This window comes from Amblyomma mixtum, chromosome 1 (genome assembly GCF_055824585.1).
Source record: "Amblyomma mixtum isolate Tamu chromosome 1, ASM5582458v1, whole genome shotgun sequence".
In the NCBI taxonomy this organism is placed as follows: domain Eukaryota; kingdom Metazoa; phylum Arthropoda; class Arachnida; order Ixodida; family Ixodidae; genus Amblyomma; species Amblyomma mixtum.
This window is the reverse complement of record NC_143012.1, coordinates 155,197,965-155,213,185: the sequence shown is the minus strand read 5'-3', so window position 1 is coordinate 155,213,185 and position 15,221 is coordinate 155,197,965. Positions and strand designations below refer to the sequence as shown.

The 15,221-nt window shown below is 47.4% G+C and overlaps 1 protein-coding gene across 1 annotated transcript in view; it reads left to right on the top strand.

The window, feature by feature from the left end:
• Positions 1-15,221, top strand: part of eas (ethanolamine kinase 1) — a 48,892-nt gene that overhangs the window by 14,390 nt on the left and 19,281 nt on the right. The window contains exons 2-7 of the mRNA XM_089558480.1: positions 2,226-2,539; positions 3,625-3,890; positions 6,051-6,191; positions 12,208-12,350; positions 12,907-12,990; positions 14,207-14,367. Of these exons, the coding sequence (XP_089414606.1) occupies positions 2,321-2,539; positions 3,625-3,890; positions 6,051-6,191; positions 12,208-12,350; positions 12,907-12,990; positions 14,207-14,367 (1,014 nt within the window). The 5' untranslated portion in view covers positions 2,226-2,320. The remainder of the gene's footprint in view (positions 1-2,225; positions 2,540-3,624; positions 3,891-6,050; positions 6,192-12,207; positions 12,351-12,906; positions 12,991-14,206; positions 14,368-15,221) is intronic.

The window sequence follows — 15,221 nt, the reverse complement described above, 5'->3', positions numbered from 1 at the left end:
AAATGAAATTAAACACGGAGAATGCTTCGAGAACTTAGAGTCCTTTAGCGTTCATAATAAGGTGTAAGGGCAACGGTAAAAGCTTCAAGTCTGGCCGTGTTGTCGTCGGTGTTGTCGTCGGTGTTGTCGTCGGTGTTGTCGTCGTCGTCGTAGAGATCGTCGTCGTCGTAGGGATCGTCGCCGTCGTAGGGGTCGTCGTTTTCGTAGGGTTCGTCGTCGTCGTAGGGGGCATGACCTTCTGTTTTCGTCGATGGAGGATCTTAGTTCTTGCGCTCAGAAGCAACCTCACCTCCAGGGGCTGCTTTATTCAGTTTAACCTTCGGGGGCTGGGGAAGCGTCCACGCACTGCCTAGCCTCGGCTAAGAGATACTTAGCGCGGTGACGATGGCGACGGAGAACGCGATAGGCGGCTCGGCGATGAGTATCCTTCCCGACGCAAAAAATCCTGGATTTCGGCTGGTCGCTGGCAGGGTCGGGGTCATGGGGCGTCGTAAGGGAACCCCCTGATGCCCATTCTCCTGTATGGGCAGTACCGGAGAATGTGACCGGCTTCTCCGCAGTGGAAGCATCGTGGGCGGCGCTGGTCGGGTGTTCTCCACTCGACGCATTTCCTCGGCCGTGTACGACGCTCGTAGGACGGGCGAGTTGGGGTGAGAGGGCGGCGCTCCAGCGCAGCTGGCTAAGGGCGATAGGGGCTTGGGTCCCGTCGTCGAGGTACAGGACGGCGCACTGCTGCGGCGTAAGTCATGCTGGAGGCTCCAGAGGCTGCGTGGTAGACTGGAGTCAGGTCTTCCGGCAAATAACTCAAAGGGCTGGCGTTACGACTGGCAGGGGTTGTCCGGTACTTGGAAGGCTACCCCGCACCTCCACCAGATGTCACGTTGTAGTGACGGCAGTCCAGCGGTCAGGAAGACACCAACCAGTCTTGGAAACGAAGCTCTTTATTTGAGCTGACTTGAGCCCAAAAAAAGAACTGAATCACTCGGCGGCGGCGTAAGCAACAAACGTGCTCGTCAATCGTCGAACTACGAATGCCCGCCGCTCGCGGCATCGCTCAATTTAAAGCCGGCAAGGAAACTTCCAGATAACAGGTCAAGATCATCTATGGTAATCTGGAAAAACCTAGATGCAGCCTTTCATGGCTGCGAACAATCGAGATTAGTCTGGTCGCTTCTCGCGTCACGAACAAAAATGATAACAGCCCTTTCCTGCAGCCTTCAGCGTGAACGAACAAACACTACAATGATACGTGGCAATATTTTATTCAGGAAACAGGTGCTGAGCTTCCCTCAACCCCACAATGTGAAATCTGTGGTCTTGCACTGAGTGAGAGCGCAGTTCTTGTACCAGGAGCTGTGCATTGCAATAGTGAACCATTTCCACAGCCAATATGGCTTTTTTGCAACAGATTTCTTGCAATGCTGGGGCTCAGATTTGTGGGGACTCACCTGAGGCACCATTCCGTGAAGTTCAGCTTCCCTGTATGACTTTCTCTTGAAGGCACATCCTCCCCTGATGCTTTCCGGTTTCTAGCGATTTTGCTTAACTCATGTATGTGTTTTGTCCAAGTGCATTTTACTTCATTAGCTGAACGCTTCTAAGCTGCCCCGTGTGCTAGGGGGTCAGGGCTCCTCAAGCTGTTTCTCACAGCTTTTACCTGCCCTCCTTGCAACTTTTTTTTTTGTTGCGGAATAAAATTTGATTTGATTTGATTTGATTTAGTCTGGCCAGCTATCAAGGGAGGGCTCCTGTGTCACCTCAGCTGGCTAGTGTGCTCAATGGTGCTGGGTGACATGTGATAGCATTTTCAGGATTGCGAACTCTGGGCTCTTGATTATCACATTTTGTGCAGAAATGATTAGTTCACTATCATTAATAGTGTGGGGCTTTGCAAGTTGACCTTTCAGTTTTATCTCCAGCAGCTGAAAAACAAATGCACCGCAGTGGTGGTCTAGTGGTCTGAGCATCCACCTTGCATGCGGTAGGTGCGGGGTTCGATCCCCAGTGTCGTTGGGTACCCACCAGTGATAACAATGTGTACAAGCTTTCCCCTGGTCTGGCGCTCGACTTATTTATTGCGAAGTGTTTGGGGAATGGGTCTTTGACCCCACCTTGAGTAGAAGAAAATACCTTGTGCCGTGGCGCTCTTTGGCCGCAGATCCCCTTGTGCCATAAAAATTCATCATCGTCATCAGGTGAAAAAACAAACCTGGTGTTCACTCCAGGTGCCATTGTTTTGCCTGTGCCCGGAAGGCACCCAGCTAGGCCATGCTGTCGGGTGTTGGGACAAAGTGCTGACCACCCCGACCGACTGCTGCCCATGGCCACCACAGCCGCAAGTCGAGCCGAGCCGGTTGCTGAGCTGGTTTCGCCCACGGCTCCACCCAAGGCTCTGTGCACGCAGAACGGTGCCGGGGAGCCGCTGGATGTGGTCGATGTCTTTGTGGATGGCTCCACAGAGGCGTCGCTACGAGAGGGCGCGCTTCGGGTGCTCAAGCACGTGCGTCCTTGCTGGGACCTGAGCTCCGTCCGCTTCAAGGTGAGCGCTTTGCGAGTGCTTTGTCATGGATGTCGTCTGTTTTTCTCAACCGTCTCTTTTTCTCAAGCAGGAGAAACAGTCATTGGACAGAGTTTTGTTTTGAGTGTTAAATGATATGTAAAAGAAAGAAAAAGGAGTGAAGGGTTGAATTGGTTTTGAAAAAGAAAGGGCTAATGGAGTGAAGCACAGCTGCTTAGGCAGCTGTTTCACAAGGTGCACGGTTCCCCTGGTACACAGTGGAAATGCCCACAAGCATGACCTGGATGCCAGCAGCCAGACAGTCGCAAAGACTTGTGGAATCTTGTGGTGGATTCCACTGGTTGATTTGGGACTGTGATTTTTTTAAGAGCGTTAGCTTTTCCTACTTACGTTCGTAAAGGACGTGTTTCTGCAATGATACCTTTCGTAGTGAAATTGTGTTCTACAGGAAAACGACTGGTGACCAGGCAAGTGTAGACTAAGAGGATATCTTAAAAATGGCAGTTGGCAACAGAGTACTCGTGCTGTGCACTAGCCTATTGCAGATTTGGATCTGAAAAGTATGAGTACTCACCAAGGATTTAGGCAGCTTATCTGTGAATTTCTCTGTTCTGAGGCATTGTTTGGTGTCCACATTTCCTTCCGTTCGATGCTGTACACCCGCAGTGAAAAATCTGTGGAAGGCAGTATTAGGGTGAAAGTATAATTTCATTGCAGTCTTTCCATGCATTAAGAGGGTTTCAAATTGGGCTAGTTGGTAGTTAGCATGGTCACACATAACTGCGCTTTTGAAAAGGACTTCGAACAACACAGGGACGAATTGCGCACCAGAGTTTCTGTCGTCCCTGTGTTGTTCCAAGTCTTTTTCAAAAGTGCAGTTATGTGTGACCATGCTTTCCATGCATCCTGGATTTACATACATGCCGCCTAATTACGATACTACGAATCATATAGTGCACAAATAAGTGATGCAGTATTCCTTCGTTGTGAGGAGACTAAATTGTTTCCGCAGAGTTACCTACGATAAATTTTCGACAGCGGATGTGCATGTCGTTCTGCCTTGCGAGAGTTTTACGAGGCTGCCGGGGGGGGGGTCACTTGCGCAGACGTTCACGGATGGCATCACGAACCAGCTGGTGGGCTGCTGGGAAGGGGGCCGGGAGCTGGGCGAGGGCGCCGTGCTGCTGCGGGTGTACGGCCAGAAGACGGAGCTGTTCATCGACCGGTCGGCGGAGGTGCTCAACATGCGGCTGCTGCACGCCCACGGCCTGGCGGCACCCCTCCATTGCGCCTTCCGCAACGGCCTCTGCTACGGCTTCAACACGGGCCGGGTGGGGGACACGCACATGGTCAGGGACCCCCACGTCTCCAGGTGAGGGGGCGAGAGCCTCCCGTTGGTGTAGACACCCACTGCTTCTGCAGGGAAGCAGGGTGGGTTGGTGCTTTGAAGGGGAGCTAGCGAGCACCGTGTATTAGAGCTCTGCATTATTCATGCAGGCACTGAATAACTGGAGTACTGTGGGCGGTGCAAGCAGTGATGAAAGAAAACAATGCAGAAAACTGACAAACCACAAAAACAGCAGAATCGCAGAATGAGTGCTGACTTGAAGCTAATTTTGTTGAAACAGCATACCTATACAGTAGAATCACACTGGTTATGTTCCTGGATATACTAAACGCAGATAAGTCTATACGGGTATAATTAGGGAGTAAGCTGCTATCTTGTAGCACATGCCTCTTTAGGGGCAGGGCGTGCTGACCCATTCCCGGGGTAGACTTTGGTCACTAAATGTGCAGGATGCTTAGTCCTGGCAGCTCAGGCATATCCCCACTGCAAAGCATGGTAACTTGATGCAGTTAGCAATGGAACGGAGTTTATAAATGCGGCACCGGAGGTCTTGCAGTTAGCAAGTAGAAGAGGTTTCAGACTCCTCCATTTGCAAACTGCTAGAACTTCACGTTTTGAAGAAGGAAATTGTTTGCCTTGTGAACTGTAAGTATTCCGCATTTTTAATGAGGGAAATCTACCCCAGGGCTTGGGAAGCATGCCTTGCCCCATAAAGGAAGTGCACTAGAGGACAGCTTACTCCCCGTTCACTCGTTTCATATTTAAGAGTGCATGTCGTGAGGTGCTAGTCCCACTGTAGCTCCCATAGAAGCCTATACAATACAAACCAGCTGTTACATCGAAAGTGTGGCAGCGTTCGCGCATTGTATACATCACGAATGAAATCTCAAGTTGTCGTGCTCTAGCCAGCCGTGCTGGCATTTTGACAGCCTTCCTTTAGCGCATGCACTGCATGGCGACAGTTGGTCAGCCTGAGTAGCCAGGTGTGACTTCAAAGGCATTCGGCGTCTTCCAGCGCACTACCTTTGCGGATGGCATGAATTTTGTTGCGGCTGTCAGTGCAATTCCACTGCCACTGTAAAGCGGAAATGAATGAAGTCGTAAAAACAAAACTATGCAACGAGATACTCTGCACATGCAGTCTGTTCAAGATGTGCTTTCACGGGTTGGCTCCGAGGCTTTTGTTTCTGTCATCTGTCGTTTTGTTGTCCCCTGCGACTTAAAGGACTCAGTTTGTAGATTCCAGTAGATGAGGATTGTGTAGGACTAAAACACGACTGACAGCTGCGAAAGCATTGCAGGAGCACATGCATTTTGATGATAACTGCATCTGTTTGTCACATGGTGGATAAATCGTGGGGCGCGTTCCCATACCTCACAGACAATGGGAGCACGCGAGAGGTCTTCTTGCTTCTCTTCTCAGGAGGTGAGCGAGGAGGAAGGTGCTGGTGGGGGGAAACGGTGGCAAAGATCCAAGGTTTTCGCTACTTTCTGAAGATGGAGGGGCTTTGCCGCTGTCAGATTTAGAGTGCCCTCTTCGTGTCATCGCCAAATTCATTGCACGGGAATTTACGCTAGGGAGACAACTTCGGTGCGATACAGGAATTGTTGGAAAGTACAGGGTTCGAAGTTAAAATAACAAACAAGAACATCCTTCTGGCATTTGGGGGCGTCCCCAAGAACAGGTCAGCTTGTTTCCTTTTCCTTTCTGCCACTTGCCATTTTAGCCTTGAGCTTTGCCAAGTGGTGTAGACTGCGAGAGTGTAAGGCAACAGGAGAGCCAGGTGGCACTGAAGTCAAGCACCGAGCTTTGAAGCAAAGTAAAATGGAGGTAGAGTGTGGGACCATCTTCTTGTCGCCATTTTTACCATCGTACGCTCTCGTAATCTATGCTAGCTAATCTTGTCCAGTACGGAGTGTTTTACTTTTCATTTTTGTGCAGCATTCCTTGCTGCATTTTCTTCTTTGTGCAACTTCTATTCATTTTCTTTTTATTGCACCCATTTTTCTCCCCAGTGCCACGTAGTAGCGTAGGGGGATACTGTAAATAAATAGTTGCAAGCATTGGGTTTTTTAGTTTCTCACGGCTGGTCATTTGAGTTGCCTGGCGTCTTTGAGGAACAGTGCTCCAGTGTCATTTTGTGATGTGTCATGGGGGGTGCATGTGTGCGTGCTGCATTGCAGGTTGATAGCGCAGACACTGGCGCGCATGCACTCGGTGAAGCTGCGCAAGGGCGGTCAGGTGGCGCCCTCTCTGTTCCCGACTCTGCACAAGTACCTCCGTCTGGTGCCCACCCACTTCGATGACCTCGAGAAGAACCACAGGTGGGGGCCGGGCTGCAGGGCTGCAGAAAATGCATGCGGTTAAACCTTGGTGTACTAGCTAGGTCTGTAATGAAATACAAATGCGATTCCCGTTGAAAGCTGCCTTATAAGCTGACCAATCCAGTACATCCTCATATCTGAGCAAACCTCTGCTTTGAGGGGGGACTAGGGTCTTAAAACTAAACTTTTTATTTATGGCTAGAATCTCGAAATTTCGCACACAGATGCATTTTTCTCTTCTGTTTCTAAAAATGTAGTTGTAATTGAGCTGGTGGTCTTAAAGCAAAAGTTATCTTGGAATTCTAGAGTGCAATTTGGTAATTTCTTACGCAGCTTTAATGAACTTTCTCATTGCATTTTGTTGCTTTTAATTACATGAATTGATAGCCAGTGAATTCCCATACCCGATGACATGCTTACTTTTTTTGTTTAGGCCACGTATAAATAGCAATTTACAATTAGCTTACACGAGTTGCAGTGTCAAACACTGCGACCTTTTACTCTCAACATAGTATATAACGATGACATTCCTTTAGAAAAAAAAACGAACAATGTCACCGGGTATGGGAACTCTGGCTATCAATTCATGTAATTAAAAGCAACAAAATGCAATGAGAAAGTTAATTAAAGCTGCGTAAGCAATTACCTGATTACACCCTAGACTTTGCAAAATTTAAGGCCACCAGCTCAGTTATGATTACATATTTGGAATCAGAAGAGAAAAATGCATGTGTGTGCAAAATTTCATGAGATTCTAGCCATAAATAAAAAAGTTAGTTTTAAGACCCCCGTCCCCACTGTAATGAATACTGAGTGTACGGTCAGCGTCAAATGAAAGGCGAATGAGACAACTGAAATGGGAACAGCAAAACAAGAAGATTTTATTTGAGGAAGACTGAATGCTAGCGTTCTTGATTTTTTTTTGTGTTCTTGCATTGTCATTAATTTTTGTTTCATTTGACTCTGATGCTGTCGAGCCTAGATATGCCAAACCTGAATATTTTGAATTATTGGATGTATCGAGCACACAGATTATATCCCCTTAAAAATCAATTGTTAAAGTATGAAAGATACGCACAGTATATCAAACTCAAATTTGACCGGTCATTTGATATATTGAATGGTGTGCTGTGCCCCTGCAAGTGGCACTTCTCCTAACAGCACTCTTTGATCACTTTTCGTTTGTGGAGAGGGTTAGCCGCACCACCTTGGGCACCTGCTGGTATTGTTAGCGCTGTAAAACTACGTGATGGGGTGAATGTGGGGTTCACCTGAGGATGGCCTTCAGCCTCCTGTATACTCACTTTCCACACCACATCGCTCTCATGTGGTGAAGCCAACCTAAATAACTAAATGCGAGACGCGGCCCTCACGTGCCATGCTTTGCTCAGTTCCCTGCCAAAGGTGTTGCAGAAACCAGCTCTACCTCAATTTAAATCTGCGATTATTCTGTCTATAGTGTACTAGTAACATGATTGAACATCTTATGATAGGCAGTAACTAGCTCCAAACCACTGTACGCAGCTGCTTCAGTGCGAAGCAGGTTAGGCCTAGCAACGCGTAGAGAACAATGCGCTGCTAACATGCTGGCAAGTGGCATGTCACTGCAAGAAACGGATCACTAGCATGGGTGCAGTGCATTCTTGCTTCTAGGTTAGAGATAAGCTTATCGACTGCCATTTTTATATATTAATTATTTCGCGATCCCCTTGGAGTTCAATATATCTGTGTACAACCGAGTACATTTTATCACATTAGATTTTTTTGTTTCGCTTTTCCAAAAATAAAGGCGGCCATTTGTAGTGTGTTTTGCTTTTGGTTCAATATGTAGCTTTGTTTAGAATCCATTAAATTGAGCGGTTTCAGACTGCTGTTTTTCGCCACCACCACAGGTACAGAGTGCCATGGGCTCACTGCAGTAACGTTGGTGCACTTTTGTGCGCACTGAGGTGGTGCACATGGTCATCACGCACACTAGTAGGAGGCACATAGAAAATCACTTTCTTGTGTTTCATTTGTTGTCTGATAAAGAAGCTTTTTGCTTATAACAAACGCAGAAACATGACATTATTGCCTTTTACCCAGGGTCAGTTCTTTTGATTTGTAAGATTGATACTGTAGCAGGTTTGCTTTGTGCACCAGGTGCACAAAGTGCTGACGTGTGTGCCAATGGGCACAACATGCACCCAGTGGCAGGTTTTTGAAAGATACTGGGAAAGTGCGCGAGTAGCGAGAGGGAAGAAATGACTTGCACCGTTTGTTTGTCGAGCCTACGTGAGAAAGCTCTCTCAGAAATGCAGCCTTCATGTGGGCTGTGAAGTGTGTGTCATTGTTAGCTCTGCAGGGTTTGAAACGTGTCTCTACAGAACCACGATTGTGGGAAGGACTCGTGCATCGGGAGCACATCAAAGGGACACTGAGGAGAAATCGAAGTTGGCTTGTATCGACAGATTACCAGCTCCTGATTACAAAAACGCCACTCATACTGACAACAAAGCTCTTGTAACGTAGAAGAGCGCAAGAACCAAAATACAGGTATCGCCGCCACAGGCCAGACTCGCAAGTACAAGCGTGATGACTTCATAGGACAAAACAGTGTTGCTAGAACCAATGGTTCTAGCAACACTAGGACACGAGAAGCCACGAATCACTGAGGCGCAGCCAATGCATGCGCAAATCTCCTTGACGTCGCCAGATGGCGCCACGTATCCGACAGCTACGCGCGAGCCTGCAGCATTGGGACCAATCCGCGCCTGCTCACCGGCAGTAGGCGGGCTCCCGGTATTCCGCTAACGGTAACAAGGTACATGGTATGATAGAGGTGTATATTTGTGAGAACTTCGTTGGCGATTTCGAGAACAGGATCCATCGTAACGCTGGCAAAACGCCGGTGCAAACGTAAATGAAGCGACGGTAGCGACGGCCGCAATAGCCGATAGATGCCTTCAACGTGCGGCCGGCGGTAGCTTTCTTTTCGGCTGCTGCTAGGCCTCACTGCTGGCCACCAGAAATCACGGAGTCTGCGTTACGTCGTGTGTACGTCATGTTTTACGTCACTTAGTCCTGTGTCGTCATAAGAGAATCCCAAGTTTAAATCAGAGCGGCGGGAAAAACTTTTTCAACTTCGAATCCAAATTTCTTAGAAATAAATGCATATTTCGCTGCCGGCCAAGTGGCAACAAACCCATGAAATGCCGAACTATCGGATTTTGCTTTAAAAAAAATATTAATAGAGCTCTCCTCACTGTCCCTTTAAATAAAAGCCAGCATTTCGTTTGTGCTCCTGTGAGTGCGTACGGATGTTTTCAAGGACTGATTGTGCTGCTGTTGTGTATTCCTGGTTTCTCATGTGTGTCACTTCGTGCCAAGAGCTGTTGCTCATTTTCATTAAAATTTTTTGACCTGAGAAACTGCGCCAAATTATTTGCACGGAAATGCCTCCATATCTGGGATCGTGTGGGTTCAACGCAAGGCAGGCCCTTTTTACCACAGTGACTGTGCCCCGTTTTATTTTGCTGGTTCTTCTTGCAACTTGTGTCTTTTTTCAATCAGCATGGCTTTTCAGTTCAAGTCATTTTGCGTTCTTTTTTTATTGGTTGTGTGTCTCTGTTTTGTTCTCAGTTGTAAAATGAAGTCACCCGTATTTATCATAGGCCTATTTATCATAGTCAGGATGAGCTGTCCCCATAAACTTGCACCATGTTCACAAAAATTGTGGCATAAATTATCGCAGAAAAGTTTGCATAGATGATGCGTAATAGAAGATGGTTAGTATACAACTGGTAAAATTCATGCATCAGTGTGCTAGCCAAAGTGAAAGGCAGTAGAATGTTTGGAATTATACGCTCCTTTAACAATCAGTTTTTGACTAGTGATAGTGATGGTATCAATTCGTTATAAAAGTAGCAAGCATTACTGTATGTGAAAGCCAAAGGTTCAGTGCAGCAGTAAGTGCGAAGCCAAAGTGAAAGGCAACCATACTGAAACTAGTTCAGAAATTTCACTCCACGAAGACCAGTTCAGGGGACCCATGGTGACTTCTAGCGATGTTCTTGCATTACCCTCATTCTTTTTTGTTTTAAAATGTTTGGTTTAGGTTTTGTTTCTTTTTCTTTTTTTCCCCCCCTCCTCCCCCCGTGAACGGCACTAATTGTGCGGGGCCAACCTGCTGTCCCGGCGGATGTAGTAAGAGGCGAGTATACCACAGCAGGATGCAGCACGAAGGCCGGCCTTGGCTGGCATCTGTGCCCATCGTTGGCTTCGGTGGCCTCGGCATGATCGGCTGTTGCTAACTGAAGCTTGCTGTTGGAACGTCTAACTGCTGTGGTCCATTGTTTCGCTTTTGCCTCTGAGGTGACTAAAATGGCGTCCTATTCGGCTTGTGAGTGGAACGGTTGAGGACACTTTTTTGAGGGGTTATACCCTGTGACAGAAGGACTGCAAATAACCAATGAGAAAAGCCTTGCTTAAATTTGCACCTTACTCGCTGTGCTCTCTTGCTGCTGTGGTGTAGCATGCTGCTTGGCTGTCTCCATTTCCATCTGCATCTGCACCTTCCTCTCTCCTCCTCTCCCGCTGTCAGCTGGCAAACCTCTCTTCTTGTCGCCCCTTTATTCTGCTCTGTATGCGTAAAAACTTTCTTTTTTCCTGCATTTTTGGGTATTCTTGTTCTTAACCTCATTGAATTTGCTTCTTGTTTTTATTATTTGCTCTATGCAGTCAGCCAGGTGGACTGAAAAATGTGTTGGTTGACTGGCTCTTAAGGCTAGCATTGCATGGCATGAAAGGTATACTACTTGGGTGCACTCGTGCACAAAGCACCACACAGCACCCATTGCACCTTACCTCACGCTGGCTGCATTTCTTTCTGCCTGTATCATGATCGGAAAAACTTGGCTCTCTAATTAGAACCAGGTTCATGACTGTACTGTGCCTTGCAGAGAAACACTCCAAGAAAGGCAGTCATAGGCAGTGGACATTTATTTACTGAGCTAACTGCAGCAGAGGCGTGTATGAGTACCTCTAATATGAAAGTGAATAAATAACTGTTTGCATTTAGGCATTGAGTTCTTTAAAAGTATGAGCAATAAGTGCACACTTTCCTGTGTTCTAAGTAGTGTACCTGTTCACAGATAATGCATGTGACGTTTTCAAGTTCAGTGCTGAAGTAATAACAGAATTCCAGTTGGTGTGGCAATATGAAAGGGAATTCCAGAATTCCCTTTCATATTAGAGCTGCCTTTACACTGCATGCACTTGCATACTGTCAAATAAGTAAGTCAGTCATTGTGAAATGCATGCTGATATAAGGAAATGAACCAACGAATTGTTTCACTGAAAGCGCCAGCACCAGGGTACACCTGTTGCAGCAAGTATGTGGCCTCACGTCCCCCCTATTTCTTTTATCTTTCCTCGCACAGATGCTGGCATGGCATGTTCACATCACTGGCACATATGTCCAGGCCTAGTTGCCAGTTGCCACAGGTGTCTGTAAATGGTTCAAGCTGCAGTGTTGCATGGCATGCTAAGAAGAGGCCCAGAGGCATAGCTGGTTGTGCTTGCTGCACTGTGTTAAGCCCCTGCACCGCTCTGATCACACCTTGATCCATGCCAGTTGAGGAGCAGTTCTTGTACACTGTAGTTTGAGGTGTGTACTAAGCCATGTTATATTGCGCTAAAACAACGGCACATAAGAGAAGAACACAAGCACAGGATGAGCACACAGGATTTTTGCTTGTTATGTGCTTGTGTGCTTCTCTTGTGTGTCGTCGTTTTAGTGAAACATAACATGGCTTATGTCGACGATCACCAACTAGCCTGACACCAGCTCTTGCGTGTACAAAGGTAGGCTGGACGGACTGGACTGGAAAAAGCAGTGCGAGGAGCTGCAGTGATGCTGGCGTGAAATGCAAGTTCAGTGAGTTTAATATTTCCAGATGGCACCTGTTTTGTGATCACACTGTGTGCCAGTTCGTGGCCCTGCAAGTGGATGATGGCTGAGTGGTGGATGCTGCAGGTTCCTGTCGTGCATCCCGAGCAGAGCGGAGTTGGAGCGGGAGGTGTCCCAGCTGGAGGAGCACCTGTCGGGCCTGGGCTCGCCCGTCGTCTTCTGCCACAACGACCTGCTGGTCAAGAACATCATCTACCAGGAGAGAGAAGGTGCTGCTCACTTCTTCTCCCTCCTGCACACACACACACTGTGCGGTGGTTTCCTCGTGCATTCCAGCTGCTCACTCAAGAGCTCTGGCCTCGGAAATGGCAGCTGCCCTTCTGTTCTTGCCTGCACTGGGAAGAAAGGGGGCACAGACAGCAGCAGAGGAACGCTGATGTGGAGCACAAAGTGCAGGTGTTTTGTCATACTGGCAACATTGTTTGATGTACAGTCAGCAGTGAGTGGAATGCCAGAATGCAAATGAATGGCCTTATAGGTACTGTTGACTGTGAAATGTGGCAAGAACACGACAGCCGCAAAAGAATGCAGTGCCTTGTTAATGACCCAGAATCAAACAGTGCACTTCACAACTGCCTGTACGACCTAAAGGGCAAACCTTCCTCTGTCACAGGTTAGAATCAAAACTGCAGCACAGTTTGCATTGTGAAGATTTGTCTTTGTCAGTTCTTACCCTCGCTGTTCTGTGTGTACAGCAGCAGCAGCAACAGTGTGAGTGCACCTCTGGAGATCACAATTCTTCCCTCTCTGCGTCTGCCATTCCAGACAGGGTGATCTTCATCGACTTTGAGTACGCCGACAACAACTACCAGGCCCTGGACATAGGGAACCACTTCTGCGAATTTGGGGGTAGGCTTGTTCTCCTTTTTCGTTTCTGCGTAAGTAAGCTTCTGTTGCATGCGATTACTGCTGGTGAGTGCAGTTGCCGTGTGGCTGGTCCAGCTTTTCCTCATTTCTAGTGGTGCAGGTTTTAGAAATGCTCACGATGTCACACGACCAACTTGTGTCTTGCTTGTGGCCTGTGAGCTCTTTTGAGCATATGCGAGCCACTGCAGCAAGTTTTTTCTCGCCAGTGTGAGGCTTTGCATCTGTAGCATGTCAAGACAATGCACTCAGTGGGTCATCTTTGCAAAAGTGGACTAGAGAAGTGCTGCAAAATGCTTTGCGTTAATAAGAACAGGAAGCGTGGCTGCTGCAGAAGTTTTTCAGTGCCAATTGTGTTAATCACCAGTTCTCACCACTAGCAGCTAAGCTGAATTTGCATGCAGTAGGATCAGCACATGGTACACAGCACGAAACTGTCAGCACAGCTAGCAATGGTGTGCACAAGATATAACCTGCACGAAGAAATAAGGACACAGAAATAGCATGCTTCCCAGGACAACCAGTGTCATGTGTGGGAACAGTGACCATACAATGTCGCGCACTAAGGTACATGCAGTGGTGACACCTGCTGGTGTGAGGGACTGGCTTTTTGCACTGAACTCAGCGGCAGAAGTGAGTGCAGAATAAGTCAGAATAGATTTTAAATTAAAGCACAAGAGTGCGCTCAGAAATATATCCACTGAACTTCTTGTGGCAAAAATCAGCACTGTGATCACCATTAAAATACATCACAGTACACCATAAAAATAGACCATAAAAATAGAATAGCAATAGGTGTTGTTATAGAATTGCTGTGTAAGTGGGTGTAAAATAAATCATCGTGCATTTTAATTTAGAGCACATGGTCAGGTCTAGAAGAAACGTCCGTGAAACAGTATGTGACAGTATGAGCACCGCATATATATAGACCACCAATGGATGAAATATATTGAAACGAGACACCATGCATTTTAAAGCAGCTAAGCATGCTTAGAAACCTCTCTTGAGCACCACCAGAAAAAAAAAAAAAAAAAAATTCTCTGCTATATATTCTTTCTTCGCAATGGCTCTCTAGTCAGCTTGACTACACATCCAATGCTCATTATCATCATCATGAACACCATGAGCCTAGTTGAGTCTACAGCCTTGCTGCCCAGAAAGCAGTGTCCTCCTCTTCCTCCTCCGTTTTTCCCTCTTGCAGGGGTGGAGCGTTTTGACAGCTCGTTGTACCCCGACCGGGAGTTCCAGCTGCGCTGGCTGCGCCACTACCTGGACGAGTGGCACCGATTGGCGGGCCGCGGCGAGAGCGCTTCCCCACAGGACGTCGAGCTGCTCTACGTCCAAGTGAACAAGTTTGCCCTGGTGAGAACCCCTGCACGCTGGGCCGGTCTCTGGAGGGGACTCACACTGTAGGCACTATAGGCATGAAATCCCGGGAGCATAGAAGACACAAACACAGCAGTTGCCGAGAGGCAGCAACACATTTTGCATGCACTAACTACGGTGATCTTCAGATGCAGGCTACAGCACAGGATACACGAGATTCTTAATGCAGCTGGGATAAAACCACCGTACAAGTCATGATACAGTAAAAGCTCATTAATTTGGGCTTCGAAGGACTGGAAAGGATATTCAGATTTATCAGAAAGTTAATTGAATTATTGATTGGTCCTACAAAAAAAAAAGCTAAAAACCTGATTGCACTCGGTAAAACCTCGATGATGGTTGCCTTTTTTGAGGTGAAAATTAAGCAACCAACAATTTTTTGCAGTTTTATCAAATGGACTACTGTGCACACACTGTCAGGAATGTAGAAGTAGAACTGCTCCCCAAAAGATTCACTGACAGTTACGATATTCCTCAATGCAAAATTTGAGCACAGCTCTTTAGGTGTTTCGATTCTATGATATATTGAGGCATGAGCAATGAACTTATGCCTCAGCGGTGTGAACAGCAGGGTCCTCTCGAAGGCGGTGCCTAGCCTCAGCTTCAGTGCTGCTCACCCCTGGGCTCTTTCGACGGCGGCAGGTTCATCTTAGCTGTCTGGGCTGCCTGAGCAGAGGCAGCTCGTTTAGCAACGGCAGCAGACAGAGCACTTCCTCTATGGTGGAAGAGCGCGAAACGATGGGACAGGACACAAGCGCTCTGTCCTGTTCTGTCCTGTCATTTTTTGCTGTTCCATCGCAAACGAATAACCAACATGCCCAAGCTGCTGT